General features: G+C 46.1%; 1 protein-coding gene across 1 annotated transcript in view; it reads right to left on the minus strand.

Annotated features, from left to right (window-relative positions):
• Window positions 1-2,117: 2,117 nt before the first annotated feature.
• The window catches only part of LOC146174029 (glucose dehydrogenase [FAD, quinone]-like), a 29,543-nt gene continuing 7,291 nt past the window's right edge, over window positions 2,118-24,369 (minus strand). The window contains exons 2-11 of the mRNA XM_084585614.1: window positions 23,420-23,622; window positions 22,765-22,957; window positions 21,732-21,863; window positions 20,193-20,314; window positions 15,146-15,316; window positions 13,389-13,547; window positions 10,718-10,882; window positions 7,249-7,426; window positions 2,906-3,128; window positions 2,118-2,301 (exon numbers count right to left, since the gene is read on the minus strand). Of these exons, the coding sequence (XP_084441740.1) occupies window positions 2,118-2,301; window positions 2,906-3,128; window positions 7,249-7,426; window positions 10,718-10,882; window positions 13,389-13,547; window positions 15,146-15,316; window positions 20,193-20,314; window positions 21,732-21,863; window positions 22,765-22,957; window positions 23,420-23,622 (1,730 nt within the window). The remainder of the gene's footprint in view (window positions 2,302-2,905; window positions 3,129-7,248; window positions 7,427-10,717; window positions 10,883-13,388; window positions 13,548-15,145; window positions 15,317-20,192; window positions 20,315-21,731; window positions 21,864-22,764; window positions 22,958-23,419; window positions 23,623-24,369) is intronic.

Genomic DNA, 24,369 nt, shown 5'->3' on the forward strand with positions numbered 1-24,369 from the left:
TTTGTTTCATGCAGTCTGCTAGGCCCTGCCTTATCAAACGAAGGAGGTACACACAAACCACTTTACGCTTTAGCCTCATAAGTCCTGTAGTGACAGGCTGTTATTTCAGGAAGGCCTAAAATTTTACCCTGAAATGATTATTATTGCTATCTAATAGTAAGTTAATAAGCAGGAGCTGTTATCTTTTCTCACACAATCGGCTGAAAAAAGTTGCTTTTTTATATCCCCTTCGCCCTTTTTTTTGAAACCTGCAACAGCTCAAGCCGTATTTTTCACTGCACCTAACTAGATTACTAACTTGCTTAATTTTATTTGTGTACTGTGTGCATTCTAAACCCTCATGTACGTACCTAATGTACGTACCTAGGAGATTCTGTGGGCCACAGTGAGACAACTACCAACAAGGCAGAGAACAGTGCCGTGGCCAGGAAAGGTCTGGGTAAAACGGCAATTCTGGGTAAAACGGCAATTCAAAAAAAAAAAAAAAAAAAAAACAGGAAAGTCTTTTAGAAATGGGACCGAAGTTCTGCAGAGCTCGTCCTGTGGTCCTCTGCTTTGGTCTTTGTCTTTTGCGCTGTTTTCCACTCAATATGTTCCACCAAATCGCCCGTTTGGCTATAGTGTTGTACCTCTTCCATGTTGCATGAAAGAAAAATAGTGGGTTGCATCTTTCAATATTATTTTATACTATGTGAATTGCTTAAAAATTTTCTCTCAGTGACGGTATTGTATAGTCGTCCAAACAATATCCCATCTTGTACGAGTTCAGCGATGACAATATTGCCTGCAGACAGTGACATTCGCACTGCATGGAACTTCAGCTGGTATGACCATCTCAAGAATAAAAACCGGCCTCAATGTTATGAATAAAATTATTTGAATCTGCTTTGCAGTCATTTGTTTCACCGCAGTGCGCAGTGACTGTGACTTGCTGCCTAGCTTGTATGGTGGCAGCTTGGCGTAGGCCCGCACTGATGGTGAAGGTGTTGTTCAGAGGGTGCAGCCGCACTTTTTCCTGGTGGATGACTTCTTGGGTGGTGGTGACAGCATTGCAGGTCCCTAGAAGTATGGGTATCGCGGCAGTAATGATCCATCTGCGGCCGCTCAGTGTAGAGATCATCTTTTGGCAAACGTGGCAGTGGAGCGCGCCGCCAGCGTGGCAGCGGCGACGGAGCAGATTCAAAATATAAGAAAACCAACCAAAACATGACAACAACGACGAAGCAAGTAGAATATTTTTACTATGGCACTCTACACCAACCGCAAACAAGAGAAACAAGCGTAAAAACACAGCCTAAGGAAATACTATCAATCTTAACACGAATGCGGTGGTACTGCAAGAACTTTATAAATTCTACCCGTATATTATAAAAAATCACGCTGGGCTTACATGTGCCACGCACAGTAGTTCGCTCTCACATACGTACAAATGCAAACAGGAAACGCAGAAATTATCCGGCTTAGTACGAGGAAACCCTTTTCCGAATTAAAAGCATAAGGCAGTATCACTGCACGTAAATACTTATCTCTACCAATATTTGGATGGAATTACGTCCGTGGTGAGTACAAGTTGCTTAGCTGCAAATGTAACATTAATAACCCAGCTACGAATGTATTTTTTGAGGGATTCTCACAAGAATACAACAGTCTGCATGATCTCCTTTCCCTTAGTGTTTCGTAAACGTGTGTTTAACATCAGACCAAGAAACTGTACGTCAGCTCGTAGCAACGTCTGAATTCCCACCTGCAACGTTAGAGCGTGTCCATGATTTCAAGGCAGGCACCAGAACGTCTGCAAAAACAGCATATCTGACCATCTGTACTTCATGCAAGAACTGGCTATGAGAGCCCTCATTTGTCGTTTGTGGGTATATGTAATTTCCATGGGACCAGACGAAGAGAGCCTGACACTAGCACTGAAAGGAGCTTTAAGATTTTGCAAGATTTTCGTCTCGAACTGAGCATATTTGAATACGTAATGAGCAGGACTTTGAATTGGGCACGGCGAAGCGCAAATTCGTGAGCAGTATTGTTCGAACTTTTGCGCACTCCGTAGTACATATGCCCTTTTTTCTACCCGGACCACGGACTTCAGATGAATCAGGGATTTTTCATGGTCACCGTTTACGAGTCCAGAGCCACCACCTTAAGTGGGGAGCGTTCCACGAGGCTTTCCGGGACTGACGGATCATGTCGGAAGCCTTCTCAGCCACCATGATGACTGGAGCGTTGGTGTTACCCGAAGGAATCTCGGGAAAGATGGAGGCATCCACGACGCGAAGGCCCAGCACTCCTTTCACTCTGGAAAATGCCAGGCGCGGGAGTTAAAATTATTTACTCATATTTATATGCCAACGTCCTCACAGGCAGCATTATCACAAGGCAAGTTTGCGAGAAACGTTCTCAGCCGCACCTCAACTGAAAGTGCAAAAGAGACCCTACCGATTCTTGGTACAGTTACTGCCTGCACTCAACAGTGGGTGTCTGGGCCGGTTATTAGTTACAATTTGAGTACAAATTCGAATTGGCTTGCATCAGTAGATTACGGCATCATTCGGAGGAGAAAAAACCACTCGTGCCGAAAAAGCAGAGTTAACAGGCTGAAACCAAGAAGAAAAATTAGACAGATGCCGTCATGACTCAAATGCGGTTTTTTTAATCACCGGGCAAGGTCTATCCCAAGCGCTTCTCACGCGCAAACGGCCGCTTCGTAGTTGTTGCGGCTAAGGCTGCGCAATGCTATAAGCCCGTGACAGTATGTAACCAATAATCTGACTTGAAAAATTTCGCGGCAAGCAGCTCTTATTCGGTCTGTTCCCTGCTGCCATGCCGCTGGTACTATAGTCCTGCTTTGATATGTTCAGCTATGTGAACGGGGCGAATTTTCAGAAGCTCGTTGTCATACCTGAGCTGAGGGTCGACCACAGTCGTGGGAAGCTCGGGAGGTCCCATGCGGCAAGTGCCACTCGGGTGGTAGATGGTGGCGGTGTAGGTGCGAGCGATGCAGGCGAGGTGTTCGTCTGAGTACGGTGGGTACACCTCGCAGCCAGGGAAGTCTGCCTCAAAGATGCGCGCAGCGTACCTCCGGAATGGCTCCGACTGGCCCAGGGCTATTAGCTGCTTCATGGCTGGTAGGAAAGGTGAACAAGTGCCGCTCTAAATACCACCTCTTTGTATTGAAACAAGGTGGGGAGGTGGGTGGGAGGGATCAACGCAACGGTGAACCAAAGGAAGCGACATGCGATGCGATAAACGATTTGTAATGAATGACAATGCTTGCTTTTTTACCTTGCTTGCGTGGAGAAACGAATGTGAAAGTAGTGCTGCATTCCCTCCCGCCAGAGACAACAGTGCAGCAATCCGCATAATACTGCCAGACACATATGCGCCTCGTGGCATAGACAGCACATGATCAGAAACGCTCGCTCCGAGGCCCATATGCTCAAATCCGGCTAAACCACATCCTTCTCTAGCTCGCATAAGAACTCTGAAGTTATATAGTTACGGTGTATGTACCTCAACCAAAGAGACAAAAAAAAATAGTGCTGTAAAAGCACGAATATACTGCACTTTATATGCGACTGTGCTGTTTACTGACAAAGGGGAGGAAAGAAGAAAGGTTGCCAAATATCACGCGATCAAAAATGTCAAAACAAAAGCAATGCTAAAAACGTGATCATCATGGAAGCTTTAAGAGCCCAGATAAGACTTTTCTTTTCGCATATGTATAATCGACTATGTGGCGTAAAAAGTTTTGGCTCCCTTTTGAAGAATGTGAGCCACGAAGATTTTGGGGGCATTATTTTTAGAGAAACGCATTCTGATCGGAAATCGGGGGAAGAGGTGGATAAGCTAGAACCAGTAAGGCGTTTCTGACCTTTCCTTTCCATTGGTAGGTTTTAAAGGTGTCGTGGTAGATACAGTTTTAGAATTCTAAGAAAAAGAGAAGCTCGTCTTTTCGCCAGTTAAGTTCTAGTTTTTCGGCATGGAAGCGGAAGCTTCTTTTGCATGCGTCATTATTCCCATATCGCCACTTATCAGTGTAGGGCGCTACATTATTGGGAGCACTTAAGCACTTATGACGCAAGAGCGTAAGTTACAAGCCCACATATAAAGTCCCGCTTTAACCAAGCCGTTTGGACGTACCTGCGTCTCCCAGGGGTAACGTGAATGCAAAGGGTGAATGCCAGGTTGATCCTGATATCACCCTCCCATATGAAACGAGCGACCTGAGTTGGCAGCTCTTGCCCGTGGCATAAGGTAACGTGAATTCAAATGCCATGGCAGGCTGATTCTAAAGCCAATCTCACACATGAAAGGAGAGACTCGAGTTGTTGCTTTTTCAGGCACCCACCGACACTGATGCTGAAGGCTATAGTGCTGGCTGGCGTAGTGAAGCTTCTGCTTCAAAAGAGAAGTGGTTGGTTATGGCGCAATAGCTACCCCTAGCTCCAACTCATAAACTACTCCTCAAGGCAACAGTGAATTTTCGTTGTTCTCGAAATTAGGTTCTTTTCGGTGACTTGCAGACGTGGCAAATTGCACCACAGGTGCGCCCCGTCCAAGACGGTGATCAGAGACGATGAAATATGGATAACGACACTTGAGAGTTACAATGAGATTAACTGAAGTTTATATACAAAACTTTACAATATTTACAGCAAGGTTAGGCAAAATATACATGGATCTGGCTAGCTCGGCCTAGCCGAAGATGTACACATCGTCATAGCTCAGAACATCAGACTGGTCTCTCGGGCTTGGTTTTAAGCCTTCCGTGTCCAGCCCACAATTCCATTACGTCCAATCGCCACGAACTTCAACATGATTGGTTCGTGGCCACGTGCAACTTCAGCAGTGTGAATGAAACCCTTTCCCCACAACGAAAGAAAGAAAAACACAAACCACAAAATGTCACATGCTGCCCACATTCCACTGTACGCCTTGCCGCGTTCTCGCGTCAAGATCATCAAAGCAAATGAGCAGGGTCATTAGCAGACCGCCGCCGTCTCGCGCCCCCACTCTTCCTAGAATCTGCAAAGTTCGTGACCTTTGGCTTAGCGGCGGCGCGACGAAAAGACGCTCGGTCAGACGGTCCTCCCGCGGACGTCTTCCCCTTCGTTCAACGTTCCCTCTTCTTCCACCGGCGCCGAATGTCACCTTTCTGTCTGGACGCGGCGTGTCTGTGAACGGACGTTTCAACCGCGACGGCGGCGTCGTGTCGGCTCGTATGCAAAGCATACTGCAGGTATGCACAAAGCAGCTTAACTTCCCCCTCTTAGGGACTCGATCGCCTGTCAGCCGCCCGGTGACACTCATCACTCTAATGGCTTTCCCTGCTCTATCCGGTGATTCGCGGCGCCTTCTCGTCTGCATGCAGCTAGCACCAATTCACTACAAGCAAACATACCACGAGGTACTGAGTACATAGCCGCTAATCCGATGGCGCCTAGCGATACCTTACAGCAACCATCAGCTAGTTCACTTACCAGGCATGATATGGGGAATTCCTGGCTTCTGCTACAGTCATAATCTGATTACGTCGTCTGGCAGTGCTTGTACAATGATACCTCCACAGAGAACCCCCAGAAACTTTCTGTTTACCCGCACGTACACGTACCAAGGCTCTTCTGGCCGAGTATACGAGCGCGGTTGTCACTTTTTTTCGCGTAAAATTGATAGGTTGAGTATCGGAAGGCCTAACCAACATGTTTGATTGCTGTCGGTGACAGCCAGCTAAGCATTCGCCATAGCTCTCCGTGGCTACGGTTGGCCCATATGTCAGCACTGGTGCTCCGAGCTAAGGCGCATGAGAGGAATTTAGTAAATGCTATGTTTTAATCAACATCCTGTAAGCGCTCCTGACTGATGGCATCATGGAGGCACTGCAGTTGAATCTGTGTGATACTCGAAAGGTAGTGGGTGACCGGACAGCTTGGCGTAATACGATGTTTAGGGTGACGAAGAATCGAACACGAATGAATGACTGATTGAACTGACTGATCGTTATAGTTACCTATTGCCGAAGGAATATTTTGGAGTCCTTTCTTAAAACACTGCCAAGGACCACTGAATTTAATCAGTGCCTGGGGAGAAAGCAATCAACTGAAAACAATAGCACCCCGCCGGGGTGGCGCAGTGGTTACGGCGCTCGACTACTGTTCCCAATGACGCGGAATCGAATCCCGGCCTCGGCGGCCGCTTTTCAGTGGAGGCGAAAAGCAAGGCGCCCGTGTGCTGTGCGATGTCAGTGCACGTTAAAGAACCCCAGGTGGTGGAAATTTCCGGAGTCCTCCCCTACGGCGTCTCTCATAGCCTGAGTTGCTTTGGGACGTTAAACCCCACAAACCAAAACAATGGCACAGCAAAATACGGTATCCAAAACGTTTGTGTGCCACTTTGGACCACTAAAATGCGATAAGGCAAAAGCCTTTGTTTGAAACTTCGCTGATTTCTGTTTTTACTGCGTCTGCTTCTGTAGGCTGTGTGGCGCGGCGTTCGAGGAACCGCCAAACGGAAGGAGCCGCACGGACGCCTGGATCGGTATGACACTTAAGATACCAGCCAACATATAAAGCCCCGCTTTAACCGAGCTTATGAACGTGCCTGCGCGGTTTATAGGGATAACGTGAATGCAAGGGTCTTGGCAGGCTGATTCTGATCCTCTGATCCTCCCATATGAAAGGAGAAGCCCGAGTTAGCAGTGCCTACCAAACGTAATATCAGGAAGCCCTACGTCCAGTTAGTGCTCGGCCATATCAGCTGCCAGCTACCGCCTCCCATGTAACGAAAGGGTATTAAGGCTTACACCTTAATTAGGGTATTACGCCTTAATACGTCTCCCTTTGGGGAGCGTTGGCCCATGGTTGCCCACCTTGGCCTATGGTTATCGTCATCTTGGGTTACATGGCGTGACCTAGGGCGATAGAAGAAGAAGAAGACAAAAAAGAACGAGAAGACGACGAAGAAGAGTAAGAAGATGAAGAGGAAGAAGATTGCTCTGTCACCCGCATCTAATGCTTCCGCTCCACATTCGGTTCACCAGCATTGCACCCTTCTCATTTGTTTTCTTTTTTTGTGGTGCGTTCGTACCTACTGGCTCGTTTTGATTGGTGCACCCGAAGGAAACAAAAGAGAATGAGGACGTCTCAGTGGAACAAAGAGCTCGGCGCTAAGGAAACAAACTATTTTCAATGTTTTTTTATAACTTCCTGGCATTCGGCGCATTCGAAGAAGAAGGCAGTTGCTCACCTTCGACAAGGACCAGGACGTCTTCGATGCGTGTCAGGTACTTAGGGTCGATGAGTGGGTGGTCGTTAGGGTTAGTAGACCGCAGCCGTATCCAGCCTCGCGACTTGGGCCGCAGGAGCACAGGGTACATAGTAAACGAGTCCATGTTTAGGTACGGCCGGTACACGCGGTTGAACAGCTGGATGAAAAACAGGAAGCGGACTTCGTTTATTCCGATTTTCTTATTCAACGTAAAGACAGAATATATCGTGACAACGATAATATAACTGGGTATGCTTTCTGGTAAGTAGTAAGTATGAAATGAAGCAGGCCTATGGCATCGTGGCGCACGCTTTTGAGGGATTCGGTTAGTCCTCTACCATAGACTCAATAGGATTTTACTTCGCATTAGTATTTAGGAGGTCGGATCGGTCGCAACGAAGACATATGTACAACAAGCTTTTTGGTTCAAGCTTGGTCAGACCTACTAGCGTAAAGTCCTTACTGGTAGTGTTCCGGTATTTCAAGTAAAACATAACTCAACCTCTCCTTTGTGACGGGTTACCGTATTGTACGTTCATTATATCGCATAGCGTAGTTATTTCTTGAATGCTAGTAGAAATACTGACAAGAGATGTCTATAGTCACAAGCCACAAATAATTACCCTTGCTGGCTCTCTGAAGTGTTTTCAGAACGAAAACATCAGCCTGAGTGCGCACCTGTTCAAAACTATAGAGGGTAAACAGGCCAGAAGTAAGTCGGCACTAAAAAGAGTATATTAGTGTAGCCTTAGGCTTGTGTCTTCCTGAGGTCCCGCCTAAAAATCAAATCCCTCAAATGCCATATTATACCGTCAAAACTCGATTTAACGAAACCTGATTTAACAAAAGTCCCGATTTAAGAAAGAGATCCCTATTCCCCTCAGGCGCTGATATGGTAAAATGCTTTGAGTAGCTCGAAATAACGAAACTAATTTCGCTATACGTCCCGATTTAACGAAGCTTTTGCTGAAAAATGAAGGTGAAAAAGTCTATTTTTGGTCTACTTTGCACAGAACGCTCAAGAATGTATTGACTGCGAGCCAACGATAACATCGTGCAGTAACAACATCCCACGTTTGCCAAACTGCGCGGTGCGAAGCGCGAGTTATATTGATTTCAATTCACGAGATTTCGCCAGCGGTAGAAAAGCTGGCCCGTCGACCTGGTGTCGGCAGCGGTACCGCATGCGAACACCGGGACAAATATCTGCTGCGACAGTTTGCCGGAACACGTAAAGGAAGAACGTTTGAAAAATCCGGGCAGATGTTGCTTACAAACGGCAAGCAAGCAAAGATCAGCGACGTCTTTTCTGGGAAAAAAATGTAATCCCCCGGGACCCTTCTTGCCGAGGTAAAAGTTTTGTTGCTACTTTTCATACGCGCTATCGGTGTCAGTGGTTGCACGGGTCGCAATATTATTGTACCAACATAGCATAGTGGACAAGTCGGTATTGCATTTAAAAATGACGTAACAGTACAGCTTCCCTGGTTCTTAGTTTAAGTTTGCTGTTATGTCCTTCCAAACAGGATTTCATTTTCGGCGCATTTGTGCTTCGCAAATATGATGCCACGCGGTACTTCGTCGGTGCCGCGACAGCATTGAATAATCAACTGTATCAGATTAAGTGACCGAGAAATACCTGCCTCAATTTAGCGAAGTTCCCGATTTAACGAAATATTTCGCGGCTCGCCTCAACTTCTTTAAATCCGGTTTTGACTGTATATCACTTCACTTCAGCACCGGATTACGTTTCCCGTCGCACAAATCATCGTCCATAAGGTCGAGGCCAAAAATATACAAGACCTTTTCTTCCTTCCTGCCTTCCCAGTCCTTCTATTGAATTGCCCCATCATTCAGTCCAATGCTTCAACAATTTGAGGTAATCAACGTTCGCGCGATGAACTAGGCAATATTATACACAGATGTAAACGTGAAGCTTCTTTTTTTTTTTGTGCAATAGTGTAGCTATATCATTTTAAATATATACTCATTTCTTGTCACCAAGACCGCTGTGTGATGTGTCCTGCTCCGATTATGCAGTAAATACGGATACACTGTCGCCTGGATATGAAAAATGACACACCTTGCACGTAAGTTTGTGTAGCCCATAAGTGCACTGCTTCCTCGTTCTTATGGCTTATCTGAACAAAGTATGAACAAAGTATGACCACAGGATTCTTTAAACCTCCACCTGCTTCCAAGACGCGCATTTACCTTCACACCATTGAGAAATTCTTCGCGCTCAGATTTCATATGGAGGTACACTGTATGCAGTACAACGTTAAAATTTAACAAATATCCTTCTCTGGGGATATAGAAAACAGCACCGTCGGCGAACATATATACTGAAAACGTTTGTTCAGATTCTAGACACTGATCTTTAGCCAGCAAAGTGGTTGTGTGCTTCCTTCTTTTTGGTATTAGAGAGCCAGAACAGTAACGACCGCGTTTAACGTCCTTTCTCATGAAGATGACGGCACAAGTCAAATGGCATAAGCAACCCACAAAACATGGCCTAGACCGACTAGCGAAGGCTTCTGTTGACAGTCATTAAGCTTAAGAACGGCAGTGTCTGATAGATGCGCCGTTTGAGACGGGCCACTAATGTATGCAAGGTCTCTCAAGAAGAGTAGAAAGCATAAAAACTTCAACATACATGTCAAGTCAAATCCTTACTAGAAAACATCAGTGGCAGAGGCGCCAGCAAAAGTAAGACGCGTCATGATAAATACCAAAGCCACTCATGTTTCATTGGTCGCCCTTTTGTCATCAATAAACGCTGTTAGCTCTTTCACACTGCCTGAGTTCTCATTGTAGCCTTATGCAGCCAGAAATTCCAGATCTCTCAGGAAGTGTTACTACGGGTCATATTTGCACGTACCTTACGGTTCGGTTGCAGTAAAGTCTGTGAAATGACTAGATGTAGCTAATCAAGCGACATTACCGTTTAATTATATTTGCGCCTAGTTCAAGTTGGCAGCTTCTGCGAGAGAAGAATGGGTTACAGGATTAACGAAAATTGTCTACCTAAACAGGTCTTCAAATTTTGAAGAGGTTGAGAACAAAAAACTGATCATTCCTCAGGTATTTTCGCTCACAGTATGACGTGCAACACGCATCGGTAGTGCGACCATGTCCTCTTGAATGATACTGTGCAGCGTGACGCATATTCCCTGTTAAGCGGAGACCGGGATAGGATAGCGGACCAGCGTTTGGGGCGTTGGAATCCATACTGAGCGCACTATACCTATCGAGCTTTCATTCTATAATTGGGCAAAGTTCCTTGAGCCTGTATCGTACGTTTCTTCAAGCGCGCGGTGTGAGTTGGTTCTAGAGGGAGCACAGTTACAGTCATTTGTTAGAGCTGTTTAAGTGAAACCGTCGGTACTTACCTTAATCAGAAAAACCCCTCTATCTTCTCTGAAGTGGTATACCTGGACTCACGTACCTCATCGGTCATCCCCATGACGCGACGTATGGTGCGGCCCCCGTCGGCTGCGGGGCTGCTTGACACGAAGTGCACCTCGACGTCCGGCCAATCAGCATGCGCCGCGTTGAATTTGGTGCGGATGAAGGCGATTCCTTCGACGCCGCCAGGAATCGTCAGGGGGACCTAACGCACAAGCACAATATGGTCAGCACAGGTAAATATATTCACTGTGAGCATAGCGTACTTTATTTTAACAGTGTTGATCGTTGCAACTTCACTACTCATCATTATAGCGAAAGTGGAGGCATGAGGCTTTGTCAAGTGTCATAAGGCAGCTTTTAGTCTAGACCCTTTCCATAATGTATTTTTTATGGGAAATTATGGTTGTTGATATAGTCACTGCTACGTAAAAACATGATATGTGGGGCACAAACTGCAACGTATCAAAAAGGGCTTAGTTCATAACATTTTCTTGCAGCCAAATATTGACGCAGAAACCCGAGTGCTGCATTGAAAAGTTATTTAGTTAGCAACAACTTTCTGCGCAGGAAATTTCAAACTACCAAATGAGGCACTTCTCCTGCTAAACAATGTTGAGAGGAATTAGCTAGAAAAAAATATTTTATTACTTGCGAATATTCATTGTTTGGCTGCTCAGTCGTTTGTTCTTTGTTTCAGTTTTTTTTGCAGCAAAAGACACATGCATTGCTCCAGAAAACTGTACTTAAAAATTTAAGATTTTTCCACATCTTCCGATCGTCGCGTTTGTCGCCAGAACGTACATGCGATCACGTGATCAGTACGGTGCACATAGCTGCAGCATTTCACGTAAATTTCTCCGTTGTTAGGTAGAGCACGTGGTCGATACATAGTGGCACCAAATACCCCCCCCCCCCCCCCCCCCCGCCCTACTGCCTTTAAATATAAACTGATATTTTTACATAGCGCACTATACTCCCCACCCGCGCAGTAGAGGTCCTGGCTGTTGGAATAAAGCAGCCAGCGAAGTTCCGTGACGTCAGTAGGCGGGTTGCCGCATTGCGATAGATGCAACCTGTGTGCGTAGCCGTGCCCTCAACGCTGCATGTGTGCGTGCATAAAAGTCAAGGGCCACAAAAGTGCGGAGGGCATAGCTATTGGAGGCTATGGTAGAGTATAGGACGAGTTCCTTTTAGACGCTGATAGAAAACGCTCTGCACGACAAGAAAATCAAGTCTTGCCGATTGATTTCTCACATCATGACACGTTTTTAACCCTGCGAAAAAAAAAAACGTTTTTTTCACGAACTCACGCGGACAAGCAGAATTCAAAGTAGATGCAAATGCAACAACTGCAAGAACACAGCGTGGATAATAAAGCTATCGAATTTTTTGCACCGGCTCCAATAGCCACTAATTTTTTTGCCTCTTTATAGCTGATAAAGAACAAATGTAGGCACCGTAATTCGAATGGGAAGACAAATCCACACCTAGAGGCCAACTACTTTTTTTATATATTTTAAATTACGACTTTTGTTTTCAATTTCAGCGGTAGCATTCATGACTTGGCCAAAATTTTTCAAGAAGCCTCGGTTCAAAACGCCAAGTTGTGAAGCCTGAAATCACCGACTTTTACAGTGTTTTGCTTTGACTAAACTATTCAAACAACATACTTAAGAGGTCAGCGTCACGGCCTCGATGCAACGTGTAGGCCTATTGTGTGAGCACTCGTCCATTTTTCCCTTCTACGTTTCTATTTTGCGTTACTTGGTCAGTATTCTAAGTAGAGCGCCTGCACAGAACAAAATGGTCAGACTGGAAACCTTTTTTTAAAGAAAGACTGGAAGGAGCTGGAGCGGGGGGGGGGGGGGGGGGGGGGGGGGGGCATAGTGAAGATTGAAGAAACGTAGCGGAAGAAAAGTCGACAACTAAGTTCCCCCATACTCATCCCAAAACCCCGCAGCTCTGGCTGCTAGTCATGTAAATTATGTAGTCGCATACAACTCAGAATGCAGTGGCGCATGCCCCTCTAACCAATGGCATCAATTAATTCCTATGAAGTCGTGCTTAACACTCTAGCATGAAATCGCACTTGAATAGTAAGTATAACAATTCCGCATGGCCGGCATTTGGATTTGGAGTTGCTCTAGCTGCTCATTATGAAGAATTTCAATTAGTTCATCGAGAATGCGAACGCAAAAATGCCGGCGCAAAATGCAAAATTGATCGAATGTTGCCCAAAAACCATTGCTGCATTTTGACTACTTTCCTTCCATTGATCTGCTCATTTATGGACGCCTTCCGGCGATCGATGAAGCTAGTGACGAAGGAGGAATAGAATGGCATGGAACTGAAATACAATCGCGTCATTACTGCACAATATATTTAAGTTCGTGCAGTGTTCAGCCCCAGTTACCAAAAGGGTATGGCGAATCGACTTCCTTTTTTTATTTAGAAAATACTACCGGCCTGTGTTACAGGCCTTAGGCAGGAACAGGGTACATACATAATGACAAAACGCCTTATAACATCACTGGAGTGTCATAAATGTTTGTATGCGTTGCTATTCCTTTTTAGACTCAATTTCCCCAGGTTTTTTCCTTATTTTCGTAGAATTTACCGCATTTGCCAAGCATTTACAATCAAAACAAAATCAAATTATTCTTGTTTCCCAAGAAACAGTAGCACACTAGCATATCAGGCTTTGTGACTGAATTACCTTGTCCCTTTATGAAGTAGTCGAAAGCAGTCTTGGGATTGAACCTCTTCCTGACCACGGATACAGAGTCGTTGACCATAAAGCTAATGCCTGCCCCACCGATGTGGTCCTGCAGGTTTTCACCAACCGGAAGATCACTGATCACCCGGATCTGCGACAGAATAATCAGGCGACACAAAATAAAGATCGTTAACTGAGAAAAATAAAAAGTAAAAACATGAACTCATAAGTGTAGCATTTTTAAAACATATAACAGCACGAACAGTTCACCTCCGAGCCATGTAGTGGCGCTCTCTAGATCCCAAAGCAGCCCTAAGCTTCTCACCAGTGGTAACGAGAGTTCCTTTCCCTTTAAAGCGATTTAGGGTGCTGCCGATGCAAACCGCCACAATCTGCAATGAAGCGATACGACGCACTCTAGGGTGCCCTGAAGCACACCCAGTGAGCAGCATGTTCTTCACATATGCTGCACCACGCCCAGTGTCGAGGTAGACCTGCCCCTACTCCTCAAAGCTTTGTTCCACTAAGCTTACCATCTTCAGCAGCACTTATTTGTCTAAACTGTCCTGCTCTAACGGCAACGACATGCTCAGAGTTACCCACGTGTCATTATTAAAAATGATTAAATACAAATAAAAAATTGGGTGTCTCTGTTCCTTTAAGAGTTACGCGAAGTGCCTTCAGCACCACCTTTTTGTTCCGATTGTTTTATATTTTTTATTTATGTTAGTTTTTGCGCGGGAAAATGAAGGCACAGTATATCCCTTCTCAGCAAAGACCCACACTTGTCAGAGGTGCATATTTCATGAGTTCGAAAGGTTATCGCGAAATGGCCTCCAATTTGACAAGAAGATAGATAGGTACGACACCACCCTGAACAGTACAGCAGTACTGCAAAGTACAGCTGCAGCCTCAGAGTTTCGATGCGAAATTACCTGCGTAATTTCTCTGACATTTTTGCATGATTATATATTTTTAGTTTCGGTTACGGCGATGGCGACTGTTTGTTGGCTGAACGAGCTGTATGCGCTACGCTTAAAATTAACATTGGAGCTTTTGAACAAATGTTAAAATCTCGAAAATTCTGCACTGCAAGGATTCTCTTATAAGTTCCTTTTTCGTGCGAATGGTACTCATAGTGGTTCAGCTCAGCATCACTTTACCTGAAAAACTCGATAATTCCAGATAACCACGCCTCATATTTACACTGAAGAGAAGCAGGAAGTTAGGAAATCTTATACTGCAATGGCTGTCATGATGTTTGGCGGAAATTGCAGTCTTCTTTCTTCCAGAATAGATGCATGCATGATACCCATAGTGCTATATAACATACCTTCCGTCCAAAATATTTCGCTACTATTATCTCATAATTATTAAGGTTGACATGAATTAAATGAATATTTGTATTTTCACATTCCCAGACATCTGCCCGCGTTATCATTATCATCAGTCGGACTATTCCCACTGCAGGGCGAAGGCATCTCCTATTTTCCTCCAATTTGCCCGGTCAGCTGCATCCACCTGACCCGTGCGAACTTCCATCCACCTAATTTTCTGCCACCCACTGCTACGCTACTCTTCCCTTGGAATTTCTTAGTTAATCTTAGTAACAATCGGCTATCCTCTCTTCGCACTACATTATACATATACATATACACCACATTATACTTGTTATAGGCAACGAGACGCACTTCAAATCGTTCAGGGTTAAACTAGGCGCTTTTGCTAGGGAAAAGAACTTCTGCTCACGCCAAGAGCTTCCAGGTGTAGCCGTGGTCCCACGCCGGACAGCATAAGAATCTGGGCACTGCCTATGGATCCGGCCGAAAGGATGACCTCTCGTTTCGCCCTGACGGCGCGTTGCAGTCGTCTGTATTTGAACAGCACGCTGCAGGCCCTGCGGTGCTCGTCAAAGAGTATCTGCGATGAAATAAAGTCATGAGGGACACTTAAGCTCTGCATTTAAGGGTATGACGCGATAGCGTAGGCTACTACCTCACATATAAAGCCCCGATTTAACCAAGCCGCATGAGCGTGCCTGCATGGCCTAGGGGTAACGCGAATGCAACGGTTCTGGCAGGCATATTCTAACCACCTTCCCATGTGAGAGGAGAGGCCGAGTGTCAAGCTCCTGCTAAACGTAACGTAATGTCATGCAGCCTTCCAGCTAGTTCTCGCTGGAGGGTTACATGACATGGATCATGCAACTGGATCATGGCACCTGGATCATGGCACCTGGATCATGGCCCCTGAATAATGGCACTGGCAGGCTATTGCCTGCCAGTGCCATGATCGCGATTTTGGGCTTACGACGCCAGCGCCGCCGCTGGACGCCGACGTCGGATTTTCGGTGAAGGGGCCTTTAACGTTATCGCGTTAATATACCGCGCATTCGACATGTGATAAAGCGAGCAGGAGAATTTATGAGAAAAAAAAATCTTAGCGGTCTGTATGACGTAACCAGTTCTTCAGTAGAGTGGGAACATAAAAAATCCGAGAGAAGTTGGAATCTGCACTGCAGACATGCGAAAGCCTAAGCGTTGCTGCTGCACACGGTGCATCATGTTTGCTCTCATTATCATTATCAAATACATGCACCGTCATTTTGATTGCTAATGTCATGATTGTCATTATCACTAATTGCAGCGTCATTGTCAGCGCTATTGTCATCCTCACGGCCAGACAAGGACAATTATGAAGTGCGTTTCACGATTCCTCAGAAATACCTATATCTATCCAGAACACAGATGACAAAAGTTTTTGTAGTTTCACGCATCTGGACATGTCTTCACTCGGCGGTTTTCAGTGGCAACAGAACGATATCAGCATGTCGACACGATTCGTAAAAGTTCGGGATCGATGGAATGACCGTTGTTATCTCGCTTCGGTGGATGAACCTCATTGTGCTGTGCGATGTGACGTTAAAGAACCAAACTGGGCCAGGAACCCTCTATTGTTATACTTCATATTTCGTGTCGGTTCTGAGCCTCAGGAGTCAGGACGCACAGGTCCATCCCGGCCACGGCGAAAGCGGCCGATTCGAAGTAATATTTTATAATTCATATGTGAGATTTGCAATTCGTAAAGCAGGAAAAAATATTCTATGTGCCTAGTTTCTACATCCTTATAGGCGACAAGCAAAACAACGGCTGCGCCGATGGTGGCAGATAAAATAAGTATCGCTGCCCCTACATCGCAGGCATCGTTGTTCGAATCATGACGCCGCGTAATTCTCCGCCGGACAAAAAAAAAAACAACCTCTGTCGAAGAAATTGCGTAACCTGGTCTAGGGTGCGACGTGACCACGGTGACTAACGGCGGAAATGCATTGCCCCACCAGAACAGTGTTCGCCTACCCTGGTGCAATAATTAACCACCACCTCCTGTATGAATACCCCAATAAACCTCCAGCCTTCAGCTCCCAGCGACTGCGGAAAACTGACCACGGTGCATGTCACACCTGTGGTACAGCTGAGGGTGCTAAGAATCTCTGGCACCGTACACGCCGCCATAGCAATCTGCACCTGACAACATTCAACATTACAGCCCTATCTGTATAGGGAAGCTAGGAAATGTCACAGAATAGGCGGTATCCATTAATTTGCCCATGTTGCATTTATACACACGCGGAATTGCTGTTCTGTAAACCCCATATGTTCACGGGACCTGTATATGTGACCATCGGTCGGGCGCGCAAGAACGCATACATGCACGTTGCCTCGAAACAGTATAGCTTTCCCTGTGTTAAATACAACTCTCTCCATGCTCGAGCAGAAGAGTACTTGCTGCCTGTGTCGTACGTTCCCCACTCAAAGTCACCCCTACTACGTCCAAAATATAGAGCTTCCTTTGTATATCCGTATATTCTTTTTCCCTGGCAATGTGACCCCCAGAAGAACCGAAGTTAGGGGAGTACGTGACTGTTGTTTTTGTTGTGCGTTATGTTTTTCAACCCTAAGATGGCGGCCATGCAGTTCTGAAGTGTGGTGTGTCTACGTGCGCCTTCATCTGTGATTGAACTACTTTGTGCGCTCTATGTGTGTGTTTTGTTTCGGACCCCGACCCTGCGCACAAGGCATCGTCGAAGAGGGTTTAAAAAGGAGCCGCCGAGGCCCCAAAGTCAGTCCGCCAGGTTCGCTCCCGAAGAAGGAAACCCGAACTGCCGCGTGCTCCCGGGGGGTACCCGAGCGCCGCCGCGAGCACCGCATCCTCAGACCGCAAGCTGCACCGGAAGGACCGTAGCCTTCGAGTGCCGCTCGTCTGCGTCGTCTCAGTGATGGACTGCCGCCGCGCTCCCCGGTCAATTGTACGTTCGAAACTACTCTGAACTTTCTTTCCCTTACTGTTAATTGAATTTTTACTTCCATCCCGGAAAAGCATGACTCTGTATACGTAATTCGAAGTATTTAATTAGACTGTCCCTTCACTCATGTCGTTGCCTTTTAGAATGTAATTGCTGCTCTCTAAATGTTTTGTGTATTCCTCGTTCTGAGCCTATAAACGTCTTCTTATTGTTGTTTCAAGTCAATGCGTCTCGTCCCATTCTCCACGTTTGCTTACCGGCTACGCCGGGCATCGAACGACCAGCCCCCTCTTTTGTCATGTCTCGATGATGACCTCCGGTGATTACCGAGCGCGTGACAGAAAACAAACGAGAGACACACTGTACTAAAAGACGGGCATGCACTGGGCTATCGAGGTTTAGCGGACAGACGAGTACTAGGTTCAGGGTTTCTGGTCAACAACCATTTAGCTGATAACAAGGAGGAGAACAAGGAGGAGTTCTATAGCATTAATGGGCGGGTGGCAGACGATCTACTTAAGCTTAGCAAATTGTATGCATTGAAATTTCTACAGGATGACCAGGCAGTCGAAAGCCTCTATGTAAAAGCGCTACTCGGTAAAGTAAAAACATAGTACAATGCACTGATGGGCGAATTCAAAGCCAAAGTAGGAGAGAAGCAGTATGGGCAGGGTTTAAATTCAGGGGAGTCTCAAGGGCTCTGATACCCCCCCCCCCCCCCCCCCCCCCCCCACCAGCATTCAAGAGGGGTCTGAGACCCATCAGCGCTCGAATATTGTAAAGGACTACATGAATACGAAGCAGGCTGCCATTTTTTTTTTTTTTTCTGTCAGTGGTTGTCAGAGCATTCCTTCTCTGTTGCTTCGGCACTTTGTTAGTAAATTTCAAGAGGAAGCCAATAACATATTTTCTAAAACCCTCGGAAGCAGAAAAATTATTTCTCTCCTCAAACTTGTACAGAACGTTGGGCAAAGAGGCCACCAGCCGTTTATTTTTATTCTGCCTCTTTATTTCCCTTTTCAACTGTGCTCGAACCACTAGAGAACCCCCACCGAAGGAGCCAGACTTTCGCTTAGTGAGTAAGCACTGAGACTAGGCAGTGGATAAATATATACATTTAGCTCTAGAATAGCACGGACGGAGTTATTAGCGCAGATCAGAGAACGGAATAATTTGGAAATAATGAATGCCTTTTTTCAGCAAACGTAAGAACCAGATGCGGGCATGGAAAAGCCCTAATAGAGAGATATTGTGCTTAAGCCTTGGCATTGTGCAGGATTTAGAAAAGATCGGAAATGTGCTTTGCAGTGACCACGGAATAGTGAGGTCTGGAATTAATCTAGGTTTGAAGACGGAATAGAACAAAGTTGTAAGAAAGACGTCCATCAACGAATCGGCGGTGAGAGGAAAAGTAGACAAATTCAGTATCTCGTTACGGAACAAATATTCGCTTTAACCTAGGAAGACAAGCTTAGTGTAGATGTGATGAAAGATAATTTCAGAGATATCATCACTCGTTGTCCAGCAAAAGTAGGCGGTAGGATTGGGTAGAGTTGGGTAGGGGGCGACAAAGTGTGAAAGCCTCGAACCCAACAGACAGGATAAAACTGACAGAGCTATCAACACTAATCAATAGCCGGAACTGTCCTACATAAAAAGGTATAATATGCAGAGTAACGTGCACATTCTGAACAACGGTGGTTACCTAAAAGTGGTCAAGGAGAAACTATGCATTATTACGGTGCATCGTTCAGTTAATCGGTCGTACAGCGTTTCTCTGTGCGTGTTATCTGTGTGTGTGTGTTTCTTCTGTGTAGTCTGCTCTGCTGCGTTTTTCTATCATATACTTCGCATACTCAAAAGTCAAGTATGAGCTGAGAGATAAGGGAGACAATGTTATTAGAACGCGGATAGCATATGTTGCCGGGGAGTTATACGCTGGTGAGTACAGCAGTCGAAGCAATCAGGGCGATAATGAGATTTGCAATATTGCAGAGCAATCAGACATTCCGCCAGTAACGAAGGACAAAGCTTTAGAAAAGGAAACCCCGCTGGGCAAGGTCAGGTAATTGCAGATTTGGTGAAGGATTGCGAGGGTATCGTGCTTGAAAAACTGCCCACCCTGTATACGCAATGCCTCATTACATTGGATTGCAAGAGAAGGCAAAGGTAGCAGGGGGCGGCAGAAAATTACGTGTGCGGATGAGATTATAATGTTTGCGTTGTGAAAAGGATGCAGCTGGCAGTGGACCGTGTTAACTGAAGGAATACGAAAAGGGCATTGACCTTGCAGTGGTTATAGTCAGCCTGGTGATGACCACAATGATAACGACACTTTAAGCCCGGGCAAGTACTCAATTTCGCTTTAGCAAACCAGCCACGTAGCGTTTCTTTACTCCGACAGCGGCGGGCAATGTACAAAGTCACATCGAGAGCAGGGTTACTAAGCATCGGCTTTGCATCCATGTATCGTAAACAGCGGATCTCACTTGCCTTGGTCACTTGCGCCCGGACCAGGATGTGCAGGTTGCGCCGTCCTCTGCACGGCTCTAGGAACGCCTTGGCAGTGCTGCAGCGGGCACCACGCCTCAGCGTGCTCTGAGGAATAGCGAAGCCTGTGAAAGTTGTTTTGCGTTGTTTCAGCGGCTCCGTATTTAGGTACGACACAGTTACCATGCACGTACTTTTTCAAAGGCTTATCAAGCAGCCATATGCACAGGAAAGAAGTGCCTACGGACATTAGCATCAAGTGGGTGTAAAATAATAAACCTCTATGTCATAAATTTGAATGCGCACCTCCGCAAACATAAAACCGATATGTGACTGAAATCCGTGCAGAGTGAACGACATGCATAAAAATTTAAATGGTTCTATAAGTAAAGTATCGTCTCTAGTTGGTTTCAAAAGCCCCTCCTGCTCTAACTACGTCCTCTAAAAGAAATGAGTTTCTCCATAATAAAATGGATGACCCTTAGAAGCGACAAAGTAAGAGGAGTCCTTTCCTTAGTTTTCGCAGGCGTATATAACTTTAGTGAGCATGGGCCAGAAATTCTAGACTGTTCGACTGCAATGCCACAGAGCCCTCCAACTGCATCGCTCTTCTGATTGTACGTATAGAATGGACAAGTGAACAAGACTTTCTTGCATGTCACATCTTGCCCCATTGTTCGCTCTGCTTCGCCAGCAAACATCTTGGGTTGCATTTAAGCTCCCCTTTTAATGGGCGCACGAAAAGTCATTTTCTACGACTAGTAAACGCGCCCGAGCTATAGGTATCCCATTAGTCGTTTCCGCAATGCAAAAAAAAAAAAAACATTTATAATAAGCTAGCTTTATTGCTCCCGAACATATCAGCGATCGAAAAAGATGCTCGCCAAGATGTGCACACGAAAAGAAAAAATAAGTCGCGGCGGTGCCCCACCGCTCCTCTAAAGTATAGTGTTCCTGCATATGCTCCCTAAGCTAGAGTTGCTATATAGGCTTTGCCAGAGTTGCGCGAAAGTAGTGCATAAGCAACCAAGTTGTGCAGCGAAGCCACACGTCGTCTTTGCAAGAGTCGATCAGCCACACTGAAAAGCAGTCGAGAAGAAATTACTTTGGTTGTCCTAATCGAAATAAGTAACCGTCTCTACAGCTCGCACACAACGCGGCACGCCATACGCACGACGAATGATGCAATGCAGCCGGGGTACCCGTTGGGTTGACTTCGCAGGGCTACATGATTGCTTGGCGGCGAAAGAAAAGGAACGCGGAACTCTGGCAAAGCCCATATAAATTCTACCTAAACCCGCCCTCCCCCCTTCCATAAAAAGCGACTCCCAACTTGGTCATGTTATAAGGTGCCGTCAGGTCGAGCAAGCAGTCGACCCATCGGCGCCGGGCCTGCCCGCTACCAGATAGCTGCCAGAGGCCTAGTCGTGCTCTTTCGTTCACAACGACAACGGCGAGTTTTCAGGTGAACGAAACCTTAAACACTATCACGTTAATGCAGAGTAGCGATTCGAGGCGATTTCGGAGTATTGGTATCCTCACCGGCTTGATGTGGCCCATTGAGGTCGATGTTGGGGTAGCCGAGAGTCTCGCCCGCTGCGACGAAGGCATGGGCTAGAGGAGAAGCATACGGAGGAGTGGACACAGTGAGGTAACCGCCTCGGCCGTGGTAACCTGCATTTGAAAACAATGGAGAGGTTTGTACTGCTCCTTTCAGCAATTCATTGTTTTGCTGTGGTTTGGCGAAGAGCTACGCAGCCCGGTTTAGGCGTCGCAAATTACGTGGGAATATATCTGCTCTATAACTTTGTTTCAGGAGCTACATGGGACAGTCGCATTATAAAGGTGGATACTTTACAAAGGAAAAACCACAACAAAAACAAAATTAAAGCGCCAGCTGTCAGCGTTGTGTGGTTTTGTATTTGCTATTGCGATGCATTGTGGCTTACTTTATAGGGATGCATATGTAATGCGCTGCAGCTGTCCCTCACTAGCGTTAGCTTGCTGTTTCGCGTCACTCCATCCCTAGCTCTTACATGCTCTCCCCTGATCACTGACCTCTACACGTCAATGTTGGTTTAATTCATGACACGGCTGATGGCTAGACTCACCTCAAGTCGGAACTCGCGCATGTGTGCCATGTCAGCGAGTAAGTTGCATTTATGGATTGGACATCTAGGTTTAAATCAAAAACAAAACGATAAGAAATCCCTCGATCTGATTTATAAATTCGGTTTTAAGAGAAATTAAGCTCAGTATCCTTGACTTGTGGATAGCAGCAAACTGGCTACCAAGTATATAGGAGTGAACCCTAAGTTAGAGGAGAAAGCTAACAAAAGGCGGAAGCCAGGGCAGAGGAGAGACGGTGCACCGCTGAATTTAGCAGCACAGCTATGTTTTTTGAAGCATTGTTCGCCTGCTCTACACACCTGTTCGGGCTGGCAGGCTGCACATGATCCCCAAACGTCGTTTGCTAGCGATGCGTGAATGTCATCTGGCACAGTGCAATGTTGCCTGTAGGCAATATTATAATAACGAACCCTTTTCTTTCGCTTTGGTTGGGTGAAAGTTTTACCGTTGTAGGCGATTGAGGGATCCCTGTTGTCTTCGGACTTCATGAAGTACGGCAGGACGGAGTCCCAGCCCCAGCCTTCGCATCCTAGCTGCTTCTCCCAGCGATCGTAGTCTCGCCGGTTGCCCCGTATGTACAGCATGTAGTTCAAAACACTCGAGCCCCCAAGCACTTTGCCACGGGGCCACAGACTTTGCTGGGAATAGAGAAGTAGAAGCAAGAGAAGGAATGGCTGAAAGGTGGAACGTAAATCATGGCAAGTTTCCTCTCAAATGTTTGAGCGATGTTTCTTACTTGCAGCTTGCACTCTAGAGCATCTCTAGTGCTACTGTTGAAGAAAAAAATGTTCGTCTAATTTAATTTTTCCTAAAGCAATGAAAGTGCCCTAAAAAGAGTGTTAGAAACGGTGCAAATATGAGCTTCAAGAATAAAGCCGGCGTGTGTGAAGGAAGAATATTTGAGGAGCAAGTGCAAAACACGTCATTAAGGGTCAGAAAGTGTTTTGACTTTAGCATGATCTATACTGCTAGCCAGTGTGGGAATTCATAGAATGCAAACGCAAATCGTGGTTGTGCATTTTGTGAATATGAATTTTTTCGCAATATTTCTGCGAGTAATGGAGCAATTGTGGCAAGACGAAGATCTGTGCTTGTTATACCCGGTTCTTGAGTCCGAAGCAGGCTGCCTCTTGCGGCACTGTCCGGTAGGCCCAGTCGAACTTGGTCAGCTGTAACTCGGCAGCCAGCAGGGGCACATCCAGGAAGAAATTGGGCAGCCGGCCAGCTTCCAGCAGCAGGACCTTTACGTCCGGGTCTTCAGATAAGCGGCTCGCCACCACGGCGCCAGCAGAGCCACCACCCACTGACCATACGTTAAAGTCGGCAAGGGTGAGAAGAGAAGACGGGTTAGGCAAAAGGAAACATAATTGAGCAGAACAGTGCGTCTGAGACTTCGTGTGTAGCAGGGTCACTTAGTGCGGCTATCCCATGGCAAACACTCTCCAAACAGCAGGATACAAAGCGTCAAAGGAATGCCGAAGGCAGAGGTGGCGCAAAAGGCCGGAGTTGAAAACTAGTTTGGAGCGTGGCGCAGTGGCACTCCTGTTGCGTCGGCTAGGGCACAGTGGTGCCTGGTTACACTCGTCACCACGGGACGGGGAATGGTTTGGGTTGGGGGAGAAAGACCGAAGGGTCCATAGCGTGAGCCACAGGGGCGTGAGCATTACTGAGCACAAGGTGCTAACGTCGATTCTTTGCGGAATTCAATAAATAACCTAGCTTCTTCGGGCGCTTAAAATGGCGGAGACAGCTCCGGGCCCGCAAGACGCTATAGATTCGCCGCTTATTTCACGACCGTTCGACTATGTTTCTGCTTTTGTAGTTTTTTTGCGCTTGTTTTATTTTTGTAATGGCAAGTGTTGTAGGAAAGAGGGAAGGAATAGCTCTCTGGGACGGAATTGGGCGGGAAGACGAGATAATGCGCGCTTCGTGTCTGAAGAACAAGTTATTTTGTTTAGAGCTTTACTTAGTTTTTGCATAGATGAAAGCTAGAAAGTAATTTAAAAGGAATTGAATTACTCAGTAGAAGTGATTGTAATGTATTTTCATT

Source organism: Amblyomma maculatum, chromosome 11, assembly GCF_055883805.1.
Source record: "Amblyomma maculatum isolate TAMU_Amacu chromosome 11, ASM5588380v1, whole genome shotgun sequence".
Lineage (NCBI taxonomy): Eukaryota > Metazoa > Arthropoda > Arachnida > Ixodida > Ixodidae > Amblyomma > Amblyomma maculatum.